This window comes from Oncorhynchus tshawytscha, linkage group LG12 (assembly GCF_018296145.1).
Source record: "Oncorhynchus tshawytscha isolate Ot180627B linkage group LG12, Otsh_v2.0, whole genome shotgun sequence".
NCBI classification, from domain to species: domain Eukaryota; kingdom Metazoa; phylum Chordata; class Actinopteri; order Salmoniformes; family Salmonidae; genus Oncorhynchus; species Oncorhynchus tshawytscha.
The window spans coordinates 32578582-32596580 of NC_056440.1; the positions used below are offsets into that span (position 1 = coordinate 32578582).

General features: G+C 42.2%; 1 protein-coding gene across 2 annotated transcripts; it reads left to right on the forward strand.

Moving 5' to 3' along the window:
• The first annotated feature begins 3252 nt into the window (after positions 1-3252).
• Positions 3253-17729, forward strand: LOC112262976 (zinc finger and BTB domain-containing protein 34). 2 transcript variants are annotated; one of them, XM_024438896.2, is made up of 3 exons: positions 3253-3355; positions 7728-7776; positions 15158-17729. In XM_024438896.2, exon 3 carries the CDS (start codon positions 15191-15193, stop codon positions 16721-16723), a length of 1533 nt encoding a protein of 510 aa, XP_024294664.1. In that variant the 5' UTR covers positions 3253-3355; positions 7728-7776; positions 15158-15190; the 3' UTR covers positions 16724-17729. The 2 variants fall into 2 exon arrangements, with proteins under 2 accessions (XP_024294664.1, XP_024294665.1); XM_024438897.2 differs by lacking the exon at positions 7728-7776 and having other exon boundaries at positions 3254-3355.
• Positions 17730-17999: the final 270 nt, after the last annotated feature.

A 17999-nucleotide genomic window follows, 5' to 3' on the forward strand; every position in this document is an offset into this window, starting at 1 on the left:
GACGGTCCTTGTGGTAAAATGTTGTCTTCAAACTTTGTCATCCAAGTCTGGCATTCTATGGATTTATGGTGCTTTCAAGACAACTGGGAACTCAAAAAAACAAAAAAACAAGGTAGAATCATGACGTCAGTGATCTTCAGACCGGAGTTCTAGTAAGAGGCCCAAGTTCCCGACTTGGAATTCCGAGTTGGGTGACCGTCCAAAACATATTATCCCAGTTGGAGCTATTTTTCTTCTGAGTTCCCAGTTGTTTTGAACTCACTGAAGTCTGAGATTTCCCAATTCCGAGTTTCCAGTTGTTTTGAACGCGACAGAAGCCCTGATGACTGACAGCATGAATGTTTATAATTTAAGCTTGGAAAAGAGACCCTTAAACCCAGACTTGGACCACACATCCGCTCCACTGAATAGCAGGCTAGTGATTGCTTTGCAATGATTGCAGTTAGCCACTGATTCCTTCCAAACCACCCATTGTTGAATTTGCGAATTCCAACTTGTTGTGTAATGTTTATGTCCAATGGCCGATGAGCACCGATACGTTTTATCTATAATTTATTTTCATTTGACATGAATTGAAAAGGATTTGCCAGAAGATTGTCAACGTGATTCATGATGATCACTGCTTGTCTAGCTTGCTAGCTAAGATTTTGAAAGAATGATGTTGACATGATCAGTCCAATCAAAACCCCGGTAAATATAATGTGATTTGAAGTAATTTTATCTGTGGCCAATGACCTTGAGCCTTCTTGGATGGGCACTTCTAATGTAACTCTATGGCAGCATCCAAGGAGCTTGAATTTTCGAGCTCACCCCATAGATTTTGCGGTGAGTGACAGAACACTGAGCCAATCACGGTACAACCAACCCTTATAATCTGTATTTTCCACTGGCTTTCCCACCACCATAGAAAGCACTGAGATGGGCTGAAACACCTGCGTTTTGGAGCTGCCTTACTCAAAAATGCAAAAAAGAGACCATGTTTGTATGCGGCTTTATTAATTCAAATATATTTTTTGCATTGATAGCAAACTGATATGTGACACGTATTACTTCCAAAATAGCATGCAAAACAGGCAAAAAAAACTACTTTTTTTTTAGCTTAACATTTGGGGCTCAAAACAGGTGGGGCTCCGTCCCATCTGCCCCGAATGAGGGGTTGCCACTGAGTGGGACAACATTCCACAGGCCACAATCAACAGCCCGATCCACTCTTTTTGAAGGAGATGTGTCGCGCTGCATGAGTCAAATGGTTGTTACACCAGATAATGACTGGTTTACACCTCTACCTATTTTTTCAAGGTATCGGTGATGGGGCCAAGCTTCCTGCCAGCTTGGCCCCATCAGCTTCCAAGCTCCAGGACCTCTATACCAAACGGTGTCAGAGGAAGGCCCTATAAATTGTCAAAGACTCCAGCCACCTTAGTCATATAATGTTCTCTCTGCTACTGCATGGCATGCAGTACCAGAGCACCAAGTCTAGGTCTAAAAGGCTTCTTAAGAGCTTCTCCCCCCAAGCCTTAAGACTCCTGAACAGCTCTTCAAATGGCTACCCCCCCACCCCCTCTTTTACACTGCTGCTACTTTCTGTTTATTATCTATGCATGGTCACTATACCTTTACCTACATGTACATATTACCTCAACTATATAGCCTCGATACTGTTATTTTGCTGCTGTTCTTTCATTATTTGTTATTTTTCTATATATTCTTTATTTTTTTAAATTTGTACTTATCTCTTTTTTTTTTACTTAACACTTATTTTTCTTCAAACTGCATTGTTGGTTAAGGGCTTGTAAGTAAGCATTTCACTGTAAAGGTACACCTGTTGTTTTCGGCACATGTGACAAATAAAGTATTGATTTGATATTGATATTAAATATTGATTTGATCTCTGACCAACCGATGTATATCTGTATTCCCAGTCATGTGAAATCCATAGATTAGGGCCAAGTGGATTTATTTAAATATACTGATTTCCTTCTATGAACTGTAATTCAGTAAAATCTTTGAAATTGTTGCATGTTGCATTCATATTTTTTTCAGTGTACTTTGTATCCCTAAGTTACTCAAGTGATTGTAAAAATTAAAAAAAATGTTTATTTTATTTTGGAAGTAACCCATAGAGTGCAGTTGTTTCACAGCACTTTCTTTATTTAGTCTGTGGCACCCCATGCTGGAGAGACTACAGAACTACATGCAGTACCTTTATGACCTGTTCATAAAGGGTGGTTCATTGAATTTGCATTACATAAATCCCCAGACAGTATGATATAGCTCATTTCATGTCATTACAGTCAGGACATCTGCTTGACATTGTGTTTTGAAATGACGGTTAACGATTTCTGGGCAGGAATAGATCAGCACATGTGTGGTATGATAGAAGAGGTGTGACGAAGATAGGGGCCTTGGCATTGATCTATAGTCCAAATGCAGCCTCTGACCCCCACTTTCAAACAGTTTTTCACTCCTGCCCAACCTGTATTTCTCTGAAAAAACTAATTAACTGTGAGAGGATTCTCTTTACAAATCCCAAATGTTATTTTTCTTGGAGTTGTATGCTGTAGGTAAACATTATTAATATTGTAGCGAATGGCGGGGCAGGGAAGCGAACTTGTGTTTGTTGGCGTGAAAAGCAAACACCCTACGCATCGCTCAGCCGCCATCTGACACCGATGTAGCGAACAACAGGGCAGGGAAGCAAACTCAGGTTGCTGGCACAAAAAGCAAACACCCCAGGCATCGCGCCAATAGGGTTAATCTTGGTGGAAATTGTAATGTGGCTCATAAAGCGAAGATTGCTGCACTATAATGCACTATAATTTCAAGGGTCTTCTATGTATGAAGGCTCTTTGGTAGGGCAGGCCATATATGCTATCTGCTTCCTATAACGATGGAATCTAAAAAGCAATACAGAAATGCGTTGTGTGGTCCCACACCCCACAAATAAAGGTCTTAAATAATGTGATTAAAAACTTTGATCGTACCTCAAACAGAAGTGCATATAGTTTGTAACGTTAACTTAGTATATAGATTGAAGAATAGGATATGCTACAAATGTGTTACTTTAAATAATTTAACACTTATATACAGGGGAGCAACTTTCATTGGGGACGTGGTATATGGTATATGGTATATCAGAAATGGTTGGGGACATGGTATATCAGAAATTGTCTTTTTGTGCAAACCCTATATGGTGCAAACGCAGTAGACCCAGCAGGTCGGGCACGGAAACGTATAGCTACACTTCCGGTTGCAGTTTTTTTTTGCAGTGACTGACACAGCTGGAGTGGGGGGAGGCCTGGCTCAAGTGAAAGCGAGCTACTGGGGGAAATGGGCGACGTTTGATTGGGAAAAGGTGAGTTCGACAGACTTCAACATTGATTTGGACACAAACTGAAGATAATCTCATCATCAAAACGTTGTTTCTGCTTGTGTCATTTTCTGAAAAGGTTGCCCGCTAGCGGCTCGCGCTAGGTTGCTGTCCAACGGTAACATTAGCTTGCTGACGCACACGCTTAGCTAATTTTGGGGGAATTTGCCTGTAAAACAAGGCTTCCAAGTTAGCTAAGCTAGCTAGTCATCTTCGATATACGTTAACAGCCATGATCTCCGCGCATCCCGCACTGTTTTATTTGTTCTGCATCACCGTTCTAGCTAGCATACTTGCTAACGTTAGTCAAATAACGTAAATTAGCTAGCTCGCTAACCAATAACTTGTTTTGATAGCCTTAACTGTCAGCCTGGTGTTTTATGCCGTTTGATGTAGCCACCTATAGTACCTAGCTAACTAACTAGCCTGTCAGAATTTGTAGCAGGCTAAGTGGCTAATGTCAGATCGGGCGGCAGCAAGCTTGTCTCTAGAGACAGACACAGTAAGGTTATACAGAAGTTATACTAAGTAGCGTTACAACTTTTCGAGGCCAATTAGTCCGCCTTGTTATCCCCCACTAGAAGGAAAAGTCAAATCTAACTTTCTGAACATGACTATCTTGTCAGATAGTGTATCAAGAAAAGGAATAGCCTAGCTAGTTCGTGTAGGTAACGTTAGGCTAAAACAATGTTCCATTTCATTTTGCTGGGACCCAAAGTGGCACCATAAAACGCTCGTTTTGTGGAAATGGAATGGTTGCTTTAGTTGGGTAACATTTGTTCAAACCCCTGTAAAATAATTAACTATAGTAGCTAGTTAATTATCTAGTCAGTTATTGTTACAACTTGTAAGTAAAGTTGACATTATTTTGGGACTAGCTAGCTCGTCTCCTGTATTAAGTCAATTGATAGGCATGTGGCTAAATAACATGCGAATTAGCTGCACTGATTGCAAACCTTAAAACTGAAATATATAAAATGTAGGCAAACGTTATTGGATTACACATAAATTATAGCTCTTTTTTTATCTTTATGTGGCGCATCTGGCTTTGATAAAAGGCCAGATAAAACTACTGGTAGTCTGGTTGTATGTTGTGGACACAGCAGTACAAAGTGCAGTTTCATCTAGGGTCATCCAGGTGTCCTTGAATTCCAGGATTTTCCAAAGCTTTGTTACATTAACTTGTTAGATAGTGCCTTTGTTTTTCACTAGGAAATGCATACTGTGTTAATAACTTGGACTTAGTTGAGCAATAACACAAACATAAAGGGAAGCACAATGTAACAGTTGTTTTTCAAATAAAAGGGAAGACCGAACAACACCCTAGCAACCTGAAATTCAAATCTGGACCTAGAAGACGACAGCTTTTTTCAATCTACCCCTCTAGTCAGGGAGTGATTTATACCCAGAACACCAGGTGTGTGTGTAATTAATTATCAGGAAGAACAGAACCTATAGTACTCCGGTCCTCCTGGGCTAGGGTTTACTGAGAAAGGTGCGACAAACAAAACAACATCCAGTCAGCAGCAGTCCTGTGGGCAAAAAACCCTTGTTGATATGGTCGAAAGAGAATGTCAAGAATCGTGCAAGCTAACAGGCGAGCCGCAAACAGGCAAATAACAGCGCAGAACGGCAGTTGGGAATGCACAACTTGCTGGTCCTTGTAACAGATGGGCCATTGCAACAGACGACTACACCGGGTTCCACTCCTATCAACTAAAAACAACAAGGAAGCGGCTCCAGTGGGCACGCAATCACCAACACTGGACAATTGAGTGGAAAAACATTGCCTGGTCTGACTCCCGATTCTTGTTGCGTCATGCTGATGGCAGAGTCACAATTTGCTGTAAGCACCATGATTCCATGGCCCCATCCTGCCTGGTGTCAACGGTGCAGGCTGGTTGTGTAATGGTATGGGGAATGTTTTCCTGGCATACGTTAAGTCCCTTGATACCAATTGAGCAATGTTTGAACTCCACAGCGTATCTGAACATTGTTGCTGACCAGGTGCATCCCTTCATGGCTACGGGGGTCTGACCCGGTACTAGATGGGTGTACTGAATAAACTGGCTACTGAATGTATTAACTGCATTGGGAGGAAGGATGTTTGTCATACTTTTTACATTTTTATATTTTTTGTTGTGTAATTTAAAATCATAAGTGTTAATTTTAGGCCCTTTCTGAACCTAGGCCTTTACATGCCTCCTGTAAATCCTTATGGTCTGAGAACTGTACATGATGGACATATTGGGTGTCCTTATACTTCTTACAGTGTGCTCTTAAATATACACTGTCTAGTTTCTGAAACACATTTTTCCACAATTTATTTTACATAAATATCTCAAGCACCCTTTTTTTTTAAATGTTGCTTATTTTTAGACCATATTTGTCAATATATTACATGTCACATTTCCAGAGGGGATTCTCTGGTCTTAAAAAAAGATATGACAGGTTTTATACATCAAAATGTACATTATAGGTCACTAACCAATCACAGCCCTCCTTTAGGATCGTACATTCCGCCAATCACCAGCAGAGAGAGTTTCCTTTGAAGCCATTTTCCCATTCACTGTGTTAGTGGTGCTAGTGCTTTGATGGTCATGGAATTTTGGATGATGGTAATTGGCCAGCCAAATGACTGCGGTCATAATAATAATAATAATACAAATATTTATTTATCTTATTTATAAATAAATCAAAATTTTTATCCTCTTCTCTGCTCCTGACTGCATGTGCTGCCATTAGGGCTGTCACAGACAACCCCCTCCCCCCAAAAAATCTTATTTCAAACTAACCTATTATATATGTAGTTTACTGAGCTTGTCTGATGCTATAAGCACATTGTGTGATTTTTAAATAATTAAGACACAAATGATTTGAGGAAGCCAGACAGAGCCTAACCAGAAGGGAAAAAACATGTTCCTCAACCACTACCTCCCGCTGCTGCTTGCTTTTGCAGATTCTGCCATTACGCTCCTGAAGTTGCCGGTCATAGACTACTCCAGGAGTCGGCAAACTTTTCCATTAGGAGTGCCAATTTATCTTACCATTTTTACCGATCTGCATGCCAGTTATGATTTTCATATGCCCATTTTCGTGGAACATTTTAATTTATTTTATAATAGTCTTCGTATCGCAAAATAATTGTCATGTGTTGAATACTTCTCAATCTAAATAAATGTATACAAATCTACATTTCTGTTGCCTATATAATTGCAGCCTGACTCTATAAATATAGCCTGCAAAAATTGCAGCCTGCATGTCTGCAAGAAACTTGAATCATTGTATCAAGTATCAACTTGGTTCAGCCCAAAACTTGTGCTAACAAACTTGCAACTTGTATAAAATATTATTGTTCCTCAGTTTCTTACACCAGTGAGCTCCTGACAGACACTGCTGTATTTGTGCAAGGGATAAGAAGTAATCAGGTAGACGTATTTTAAAACGTTTTCATGGGATCAGTTTTCCCCTTTCATGCCAAGTGGTTATCGAAAGGGAGAGAGCTGGAAATATTTTTCAAATGGGCTACATTGAGGAACTATTGTCATTCTCAATAATGTAAAAACAGACTTTGTTTGAGGTGAAGAAAAAAATACTTTGAAGCTCCACAGCTCATTAATGGTGGTGAGCTAAGACAATCAGGAATACTGCCAGATCCCCAAATGGGCACATTTTATAAGCCGACATTTGGCCAGGTAGTCTAGGCCTACTTCTGCACGTAATCAGGTGTGCATTCTCACTCAACATTGACAGGAGTGCTCCAAACAAAACACAATGAATAAATTGACAGCTCGTAAATGAAATTTGCCAAAACTGGTTTCTCTCAAGTGTAGCCTAGGTTGGGTCAAAAATTATTGGTCAACCAACAGCCTATTTACCGTCCAGTCAACTAAATAGGGTCAGCCCTAGCTGCTATAAACACAGAATGAGTATAACGGGCGTCCCTATTCAAGTAAAAAATGGCACAATGGGTTGACTGGCGGCCATTGTGAGTGTACCCATAGGAGCAAAGCGGGAAGTAAAATGATAACTTGTAAACCTGAAACCACACAGAGACTCCGTCAATGGTGTCAACTTGTGTGCGAGAGTAGAGAGTCAATTCACATACACTGCCAACTTATTTGTCTTGAGAATCCATAATAAGCAGTTGTATTTATGTTTGCTATGTAGCCCTCGTGAATTACTGTTGTTCCTTGGGACACACCTTATGTCCAATGGGAGCCACCGTACCTGCCTCCTGTTATGTTGGCTCATGGACATGAGGAGAATTGTAGCTAATATACCCTAGCAGTTTATAAAGAATTTGTCTCTTATGTAGTTTCGTTCTTTCTACATAATGGTATTCTCTCTTGAACAGAGTTTCACAGCCTGCCTAGCCTATATGCCTGTGCTGGAAATCAACAAAGGTAGGCATAAATTTGTTTTCAAATATGTATTATTGGCACAGGCAACTGAACTTGTCAACACTAAATACACACTTAACTATACATGTCACTATTCCTGATTTAACAATACACAGTCTATTTTCTGGCAATTTACCCACTCACTTTATCAGCATTCCTTCGTGTAAAGGCAAAGAATACGTGCTTTCTAATTTGAAGTGCATGATGCTCCCGGGCCTGTGTTTTCTCTTCACTACCGTGCATTCTAATTCCAGTGTGTACACGTGTGTAAAAAAACAAACAAAAAAACACATGGTTTTTGTTTGTTTTTGGCTTCACACACAACTTTTTTGAAACTTGTGACAGTTATTTTATTTTCATGACCATCTTCATCCATGGCTATCGGTTATATGGTAATTGTGCCAGCCCTAGGTATGGTGGTGCTCATAAAATGTATCATAATGTCAGAATTAGCTAACCATATCTTGATAACAGTGGAAAAATCCAACCTTACTGTCTACTTTTTTGTGTGTGTTCAGAAAAGTTGGTAGAGCATGGCGCTTGCAACGCAAGGGTTGTGGGTTTGATTCCCACGGGGGACCGTTATGAAAATATATGCAATCACTACTGTAAGGCATCCTGGATAAGAGCGTCTGCTAAATGACTAAAATGTAAATAACTATAAGCTGGGATGTCTGACCTGCAAATAGTTTGTCAGGCTGTATAAATTGTTTGTATTCACTAGTTAGCATTTAGCTAGCATTGGCTATGGGATTTGACATGTACTTGTTAGCATTGCTAACCTTTGGCTTACTGATGATGCTCAGTGGGGTTTTTTGTGTTTGAAAATAGCGGCCCTTGTGTTCGGGGTTGGTGATGCCATACAGTGGGGCAAAAAAGTATTTAGTCAGCCACCAATTGTGCAAGTTCTCCCACTTAAAAAGATGAGAGGCCTGTAATTTTCATCATAGGTACACTTCAACTATGACAGACAAAATGAGAAAACAAATCCAGAAAATCACATTGTAGGATTTTTAATGAATTTATTTGCAAATTATGGTGGAAATTAAACTTTTGTTATTGACCAAATACTTATCTCAATAATAGGAAATACATTTTTGCCCCACTGTATGTCCCGGGATTTCGCAAGAATGGTATAAAAATCTGGATACCACCCTAGCCTAGTTTTGACAGTAGTAGGGCTGGGAATTGCCAGGGACCTCACGATATGCTATTATCACGATACGATTAACTATTGCGAATCAATATTATGATTTGATGTTCCAAACACATTGCTCACTATATGTGATCCGTCAGGATAAGAAACGCTGCAAGCATGTTGGCTCACTATTTAAAAAGGTGGAGAACGAGTTATAGGATGAAAAATACTGGGTTTTGGCACAGGTACAGCCGACTAACACCACCTACAGTAGCAACCGGTAGTTAGCATAGTGATTTACTCAACTCAGCACTCAGTTTGGCTGAGTATAAAAGAGACCGATTTGACTTCTCTGCCCAGCGACTTACAAGCAACAGGGAAGTATTTTTATCTGTACTGATTAGGCTATGCCCAGCGAATATGCAAAGCCTTATTACCCTTGCTAGTTTTGTAATGTCCATTATTTTTAATTAGTCCTGTACTTCTTGTAATTGTGCTGCAGTAACTCCACGGTAGCTTGGTTATCAGTTTCTCTGGTCATTGAAATGTTCTTTACCCAAAGGGATTGGCCAGAACAGAAATGATTGAATGGCAGGAATAGCAGCCCATGTCAGTAATTGACAGTAAAAAGAGGTTGGTGATGACCTGTCAATGGAATGAGGCCGACAGTACATCCCGACTGTATTGTTATTTTCATTGTGTTGGTCACATTTTGATTAGGTTAGTAGCAAAAGGATTGCGTTGTCTTCCAGTGCTTTTTCTTCAATGCCTGGGGAATTCTAATACAACATGGATGATAGGAGTCAGAATATAGGCTAATGGATAATGTCTTAATCAACCCAGAAACCCAATTTCCTGTGGGTCAATGATAAATGTATTAATTCCCTGTTATTTCCATTGCTCAAATTCCGTGTGCTTGCAAGTTATTCTGCTCACACCAGGGCAAATAAGATAATCCCCCCCCCATGTACTCCCCCCTCCAATTTCACAAGATCCATTTTCTCAGAAGTCTCCCACTCCCGCCCATTTTGTATTGCTTTGCCATGTCTTGCTTGTTTTGCAATTTTGGCTTGGTTCGGGCTGCATGCTGTTTTGCAAAGTAGGCAAAGCACTGCTTATCTTGAAGTAAGCATTCATTGCTTGTTTGCCAGTGCTGACATTCCTGTTTTTACAATATGCTTTTTTAAATTGAGTGATGGGCAAGTTTTGTAGTGCAGTCTTTTGTTAAGTTACAGGCCCACATTCCGACTAGTCATAGGCCTACCTACAGCAGAGGAAACACCAGAGTTCCACTTACCTGGTCTCAGGTCACTTCCTGGTACCTCAGTTTGTCCTGTACTCAGACAAAGCAATATGACTAGAAAATGGGTGTTACACTGGTCAAAGTTAATTTCACTTTTAGACTTCAGATTTTTATTTTTATTTTGGGCTTAATCAAACCTGCTAAATAGGGATGTGTACGGTTATTCAAATATTAGAATATCCAAACGGACGTTAGAATTCGAAAACTTGTGAGTACACTAATGCAATGCACGATGCAATAAAATTACACAATTAAAAGTTAGCAAAAGGAGTAGGCTACAACAGCCTACCTATTGGTTGCTCATTTTAATTGAATGGGTAGCTGGCTACTCTAATCAAGACAGGCCCTGTTATATGAGATGATTTAACATTGTGGCAGCTACAAGTTAGATCGTCTTGGCTGTAGCCGAGTTGCCTTGGCTAACATTACTTAGTCCCTCTCTCCCTTGCCTGCTCGGCTCGGTCCCATCTCACACCAGCCCCTCTATTGCTGCAGCTGCAGAGTGCCAGTGTCTCTCCTTCGCGCAGCAATGCTCAGGTTAAAAACGTACATCTAAAAAAGATGCATGTATTTCAAACATCTGGATATCCAACATAAATTCATGATACTATTCGAGTAGTGAAACTATTTCAAACCCCCATCCCTACTGCTGAACTTAAGTGAGTTTGTGTTTCCAATCCAGTCCGTTTTGACCCTTGCTTCTGTGACCCTTGCCGCTTTGGGTTCAGCTCAGCCACTCGGCATACGTTCTTTGGCTGCCCTTCAACTTGGCTCTCAGTTTAGTTTGCAATGCATGATGTTGGGAGTGGGACAGGCCACTGACACGTTTTAATATGCATGCTATATTTGAAAGCCTCATGATGGCAGAGGGGAAATAATGCTCTTCCATTTTCTCTGTCTTTTTGCCCTCAGTCTCCTGTGCCAACCAGGATGAGAACATATGGGTAGTGGCACAGGTGTCTTGGCAAGCCTAGGCAATCAGAGAAAGTGTTTACGTTCTCAAACTGCTGACACTCAATGTGCAGAAGATCATACTGAATTTCCAGGGAGAGGCAGGCAGGGTGAGAGAAAGGTGGGGGGAGAAGAGGGCAGAACTGGAGAACAGACTGAGACGACATGTTTTTGAAAAATAGCTCAGGCCTAAAAACTGGATACATTTGTACCTCGTACACTACATGACCAAAAGTAGACAACTGCTCGTCGAACATCTCATTCAAAATCATGGGCATTAATATGGAGTTTGTTACCACTTTTTTTTTCTATAACAGCCTCCATTCTTCTGCGAAGGCTTTCCACCAGATGTTGGAACGTGGCTGCAGGGTCTTACTTCCAATCAGCCACAAGCATTATTGAGGTTGGCCACTGATGTTGGGCGATTCAAGCCTGGCTCTCAGTCAGCGTTCCAATTCATCCCAAAGGTGTTCGATGGGGTTGAGGTCAGGGCTCTGTGCAGGCCAGTCAAGTTCTTCCACACGAGCTTGATTACCATTTCTGTATCGCTTTGTGCACGGGGGCATTGTCATGCTGAAACAGGAAAGGTCGTTCCCCAAACTGTTGCCACGAAGTTAGAAGCATAGAATCGTCTAGAATGTCATTGTATTCTGTAGCATTAAGATTTCCCTTCACTGGAAGTAAGGGGCCTAGCCCGAACCATGAAAAACAGCCCCAGACCATTATTCCTCCTCCAACAAACTTTACTGTGGGCTCTATGCATTCGGGCAGGTAGCATTTTCCTGGCATCCACCAAACTGAGATTCGTCAGTCAGACTGCCAGTTGGTGAAACGTGATTCATCATTCCAGAGAATGCATTTTCACTGCTCCGGAGTCCAATGGCGGTGAGCTTTACACCACTTCAACCGACGCTTGGCTTTGCACGTGGTAATCTTCTGTGTGGCTGCACGGCCATTGAAACCCATTTCATGAAGCTGCCGACGATCAGTTCTTGTGCTGACTTTGCTTCGAGGCAGTTTGGAACTCGGTAGTGAGTGTTGCAACCAAGGACAGATGATTTTTACACACTACGGTTTTCAGTACTCGACAGTCCAGTTCTGTGAGCTTGGGGTGGTTTTGGTAGGTCATTCTGTTTTTCTTGTTCTTTTTTAACCTTTATTTAACCAGGCAAGTCAGTTAAAGAACAAATTCTTATTTTCAATGACTGCCTAGGAATAGTGGGATAACTGCCTGTTCATGGGCAGAACGACAGATTTGTACCTTGTCAGCTCGGGGGTTTGAACTTGCAACCTTCTGGTTACTAGTCCAACGCTGTCACACAATTTTCCTTTGAATGGATGTTACTTTTTTGGAGATCTTTTTATATTTTTTTAATTAGTCCACAGTCCCAACTAGAGGTTGACCGATTAATCGGAATGGCCGATTAGTTAGGGCCAATTTCAAGTTTTCATGACAATCGGAAATCTGTGTTTTTGGGTGCCGATTTGCCTATTTAAAAAATATAAATGATAATAATATATTTTCTTAACTAGGCAAATCAGTTAAGAACACATGATTATTTTCAATGACGGCCTAGGAACAGTGGGTTAACTGCCTCGTTCAGGGGCAGAAAAACAGATTTTCACCTTGTCTGCTCGGGGGATCCAATCTTGCCACCTTACAGTTAACTAGTCCAACGCAATAACGACCTGCCTCTCTCTCGTTGCACTCACTAGTTAACTACACATGGTTGATGATATTATCTAGCGTGTCCTGTGTTGCATATAATCTGACTGAGCATACAAGTATCTAAGTATCTGACTGAGCGGTGGTAGGCAGAAGCAGGCGCGTAAACATTCACTCAAACTGCACTTTCGTGCGTTTTGCCAGCAGCTCTTCGTTGTGAGTCAAGCATTGCGCTGTTTATGACTTCAAACCTATCAACTCCCGAGATGAGGCTGGTGTGACCGAAGTGAAATGGCTGGCTAGTTAGTGCGCGCTAATAGCGTTTCAAACTTCACTCGCTCTGAGCCTTGGGGTGGTTGTTTCCCTTGCTCTGCATGGCTAACGCTGCTTCGATGTGGTGGCTGTTGTCGTTGTGTTGCTGGTTCGAGCCCAGGGAGGAGCGAGGAGAGGGACGGAGGCTATACTGTTACACTGGCAATACTAGTGCCTATAAGAACTTCCAATAGTCAAAGGTATATGAAATACAAATGGTATAGAGGGAAATAGTCCTATAATAACTACAACCTAAAACTTCTTACCTGGGAATATTGAAGACTCATGTTAAAAGGAATCACCAGCTTTCATATGTTCTCATGTTCTGAGCAAGGAACTGAAACGTTAGCTTTCTTACGTAGCACATATTGCACTTTTACGTTCTTCTCCAACACTTTTTGTTATTGCATTATTTAAACCAAATTGAACATGTTTCGTTATCTACTTGAGGCTAAATTGATTTTATTGATGTATTATATTAAGTTAAAATAGGTGTTAATTCAGTATTGTTGTAATTGTCATTATTACAAACACAATTTTTTTTTTAAATCGGCATCAGCTTTTTTGGTCCTCCAATAATCGGTATCGGCGTTGAAAAATCGTAATCGCTGACCTCTAGTCCCAACATACCTCACCTTTTTTGGAGCTGCAGGTAGCCTAGTTGTTAGAGCGCTGGACTAGAAACCAAAAGGTTGCAAGATTGAATCCCCGAGCTAATATGGTAAACATCTGTCATTCTGCCCCTGAACAAGGCAGTTAACCCAATGTTCCTAGGCTGTCATTGAAAATAAGAATTTGTTCTTAACTGACTTGCCTGGTAAAATAAAAAGATATAGGATTTTCAAGAAGCAAAGTCTCACTTGCCACATCATAATGAAGCAGTGTTCAGTCCCACTCTGGGTGTGACCAAGTGACTTGACATTTACAGCTAGCCTGGGCCGGATAGCACTTTGTTGCCAAATAACCAGATTTTTCTTTGCCTGAACAGATTTTTAAAATGATTTAAAATGTAGAAATGCTTTTAGAACACATTCTCCTTCACATGGAGGACTACTGTTCTTGTCATATTCCTACTGAATAATTCAGTAATTTGATGATTCTTTTCAATTTGCGTCACCGAGTGCTGTCATGGTAGCCTATCTTGTTCTGACCACTCAAGGTTCAAGGGCCTGCAATGTTAGTGCAGTGAGGATTTTCACTCCAGATCTGCTAGTATGTTTTGTTGTTTTTGCTCACTAGCTGTTTTTGCTGTGGTGCAGGCTACTTGTTTTCTGAGTGCTTTTGTATTTTGATCTTGTGCACTCCCAACAATAAAGATGGCCTGAATCCTGAAATGGGTGGAATGACTATGCTCTTGCACGCCATCTCCAAACTTGGATAAGGCTGCAGTTATCCCTACAGTCATTCCTTTGCTAAATTACTGTGAAATTTCCCAGATGCTGGATCTTATTTCAAGTCAAGATTGTTCTCTTATGAGTCAGTAAGGTCAACCCTTAACTTGGCTACAACACTCAATGCTTTTTGCTACAATAGGTCAAATGCACACGGTTATTTTTGTCCAGGCATTTCTTGTATGAATATACTCAACACATATTTGTTGAAGCACCAGGGAAGTGTACAGTACTGTTTTTTTATAAAAAATTGACATCCTTTTATGCTGTTGCTGCTAAAGATTGAGGGTATCTTGTTGAAGCATCATTTTTCTCCCCAGGCCAGTGTGAATGTGAAATGCTGTAGTCTAGGTTGCTCAGTGTTGGCATATTTCTTTCTGGCACAGACAGCCAAAGTTTGCTCATATAGCATGCTTGTTTTTATTTGGCTGTTGTGGCACACCATGATTGTACTTGTAAAATAAAATTAACCTTGCCTTTAACTGTCAATGAATATATATTTTGTATGTGAAAATGAAACTTGAAAAGACCAGCCACTGATTCCGTGGATGACTGGTGTTCTAAGATGTATCCTGATTCTTATTCATAATGATTTTTTTTTGTTTTCCCCGTTTCTGCCACAGGCAGCCTACAAACTGGAAAGACCTATCCAAGAGATGGACGACGGCAGTGCCTACATAGAGTTTGACGTGCCAGAGTTCAGCAACACCGTTCTCAACCAACTCAATGAGTTGCGACTGCAGGGGAAACTATGTGACATCATCGTTCACATCCAGGGCCAGCCTTTCCGTGCCCACAAGGCCGTGCTGGCGGCCAGCTCACCGTACTTCCGCGACCACTCGGCCCTGGGCACCATGAGCGGCCTGTCCATCTCCGTCATCAAGAACCCTGAGGTGTTTGAGCAGCTGCTGGCCTTCTGCTACACTGGCCGCATGTCCCTGCAGCTCAAGGATGTCGTCAGCTTCCTCACAGCAGCCAGCTTCCTGCAGATGCAGGCCGTCATCGACAAGTGTACCCAGATCCTGGAGGGCATCCACTCCAAGATAAGCATCCCCTCCAGCGCCACAAGCCCAGACAAGGAGGGCTCCCAGGCCAGCCGCAATGGTGTCAAAGACAGCAGCCTCTTCATCAACCCCACACAGATCTCCCCCCCATACTACTCCAGGCACAGCATAGAGGCCCGCTCTGAGCTGGCTGCAGGGAAAGGCCATGGCAGGGCGCGGTACCAGGAGGAGGGCCAGTCAGATCGTGGCAGCAGTGACGGTGTGTCAGAGCAGGAGGCAGCCATGGAGGGAGAGACAGAGCAGGTGGAGCTGATTGGGAAGGACGGCCAGGTGACAGACGTGCACGTGAAGCTGGAGAAGGCAGATAGGCCCAGCTACTCGGACAGCTCCTCGGCAGGCGACGATGGCTACCACACAGAGCTGGTGGATGGAGAGCAGGTGCTGGCTGTCAGTGTTGGCTCCTATGGTCCCGTCATCCAGCCAGCTGGCTACACTTACTCAGGCCTGTCGTCCCCCTGCTTTGTGAGCCTTAGCAGCTCCAGCCCCTCCCGCTCCATGCTCAGTGGCTTCAGGGGCGGCAGAGCCAGAGCCAAGCGCCCCCCAGTGACCGTCCCAGCAGAGGTCCTGGGTCATATCAAACCGGGAAACACTGAGGACAGCAGCGAGGCGGTGTTGGGCCAAGTAGGTTTTGAGAACGATGTGCGAGAGCGGAGCCTGCGCAGCCAGTGGTACCCCTACAACGAGAGGCTCATCTGCATCTACTGCGGCAAGTCCTTCAATCAGAAGGGCAGCCTGGACCGCCACATGCGCCTGCACATGGGAATCACACCCTTCGTCTGCAAGTTCTGCGGCAAGAAGTACACTCGCAAGGACCAGCTGGAGTACCACATCCGCGGCCACACGGACAACAAGCCCTTCCACTGCCAGATTTGTGGCAAGTGCTTCCCCTTCCAGGGGACCCTCAACCAACACCTGAGAAAGAAGCACTTGGGGGCCTCAGAGGGCCCCAACCACATGGACTCTCCAGAGAGGACGGAGGGCATCTCTGGTCAGAAAGACCCAGAGGATGCCTCAGAGGGGATGGCCTTTGAGACGCAGTATGCTGAGGAGGCTCCGGCCAACGACATGGAGGAGAGCTCAAAGTGCAGCCCTGAGGAAGCCGAGGCGTCCAGATGTGATTTTTAGGCCCTGGCTCTGGTTGAGGAAGCTTTAAGATATGTTCTTTAAACGTTTAGGATTTGTTTTGGAACCGGCTCCTTTCAATGTTGAACCTACTTTGTGCATCCGTTTTCTGCCTGTCCATCCATTTTTGTGAAAGTCAACTGTTGCTTAATGTAGAAGAAGAGGAGAAAGGGGTACTTTTTAAAAATAGATTTCAAAGGGAAGGGGTATCAACTCGCTATTGATAAGGTGCCCTCAATAATCAAGGCCTTTTGTTTTCGCTTTAAAAAATATATATATGTTTTTAAAACATATTTACAGAGTAATATAGGCATGTTGCAATAATTGATAATGTGAAAGCTCTGATAAGATGCTTATCATATCATGTTTTTACCTGACCTGTTTTTGCACATGTGGCCAAAGGAGGTCACTTTACTCACAAGGAATTATTTTTCTGCCAAGTGCAAAGCTTTGTGTGAAATATCCGTTCAATACCTCATGATACAACTACATACTCATAACAGACAGTATTTTAGCTTTTATGAAACTCCACCGGGTTCTACCTCATATCCAAGAACCTACCAAGAACAGAAGTGTTCACCGTTTTAAAAACAAACCGTTTTGCTTTAGGGTCTCTGTTTCATTTGCCAAACTCTAGGCAGAACATCCTCAGTCCCAACGCTAAGCCTTGATACTTTAGACTAATATTCCTTGCTGATTGTATGAACGCTGGACCGTGTCCTTGTCCGTTGGTTCATGTTCAGACAGGATGTAATGTGGGCAAAGAACGAAGGTGCTATATTGATGTGTTTTAAGAAATATTAAGTGTGTTTGCATTGAGCATGCGCAAGGAGGACAGTGGATAGAATACAATAATAGAGGATAATACATGACATATGATTTCCACTGTCTCTACAGCCAAGATCTATTTAAGCAATAAGGCCTGAGGTGGTGTGGTATATGGTCAATATACCATGGCTAAGGGCTGTTCTTACACATGATGCTCCGCGGAGTGCCTGGACACAGCCATTAGCCATGGTATGTTGACCATATATCACAAACCCCGAGGAGCCTTATTGCTATTATAAACTCGTTACCAACGTAATTGGAGCAGTAAAAATATATATTTTTTTCATACCCGTGGTATACGGTCTGTAATACCATGGCTTTCAGCCAATGAGAATTCAGGGCTTGAACCACCCAGTTTATAATTGTTTTTAGAACACACAGGACAAATTCGTCTAGTCTCTTTTCACCAATGAAGGTCAGTGCTTTTTTTTATATTCTCTTCTTAAGCAAT

Bases quoted from the DNA above. Each gene is read 5' to 3' on its own strand.
- LOC112262976 (XM_024438896.2), top strand. From the start codon at position 15,191: ATGGACGACGGCAGTGCCTACATAGAGTTTGACGTGCCAGAGTTCAGC.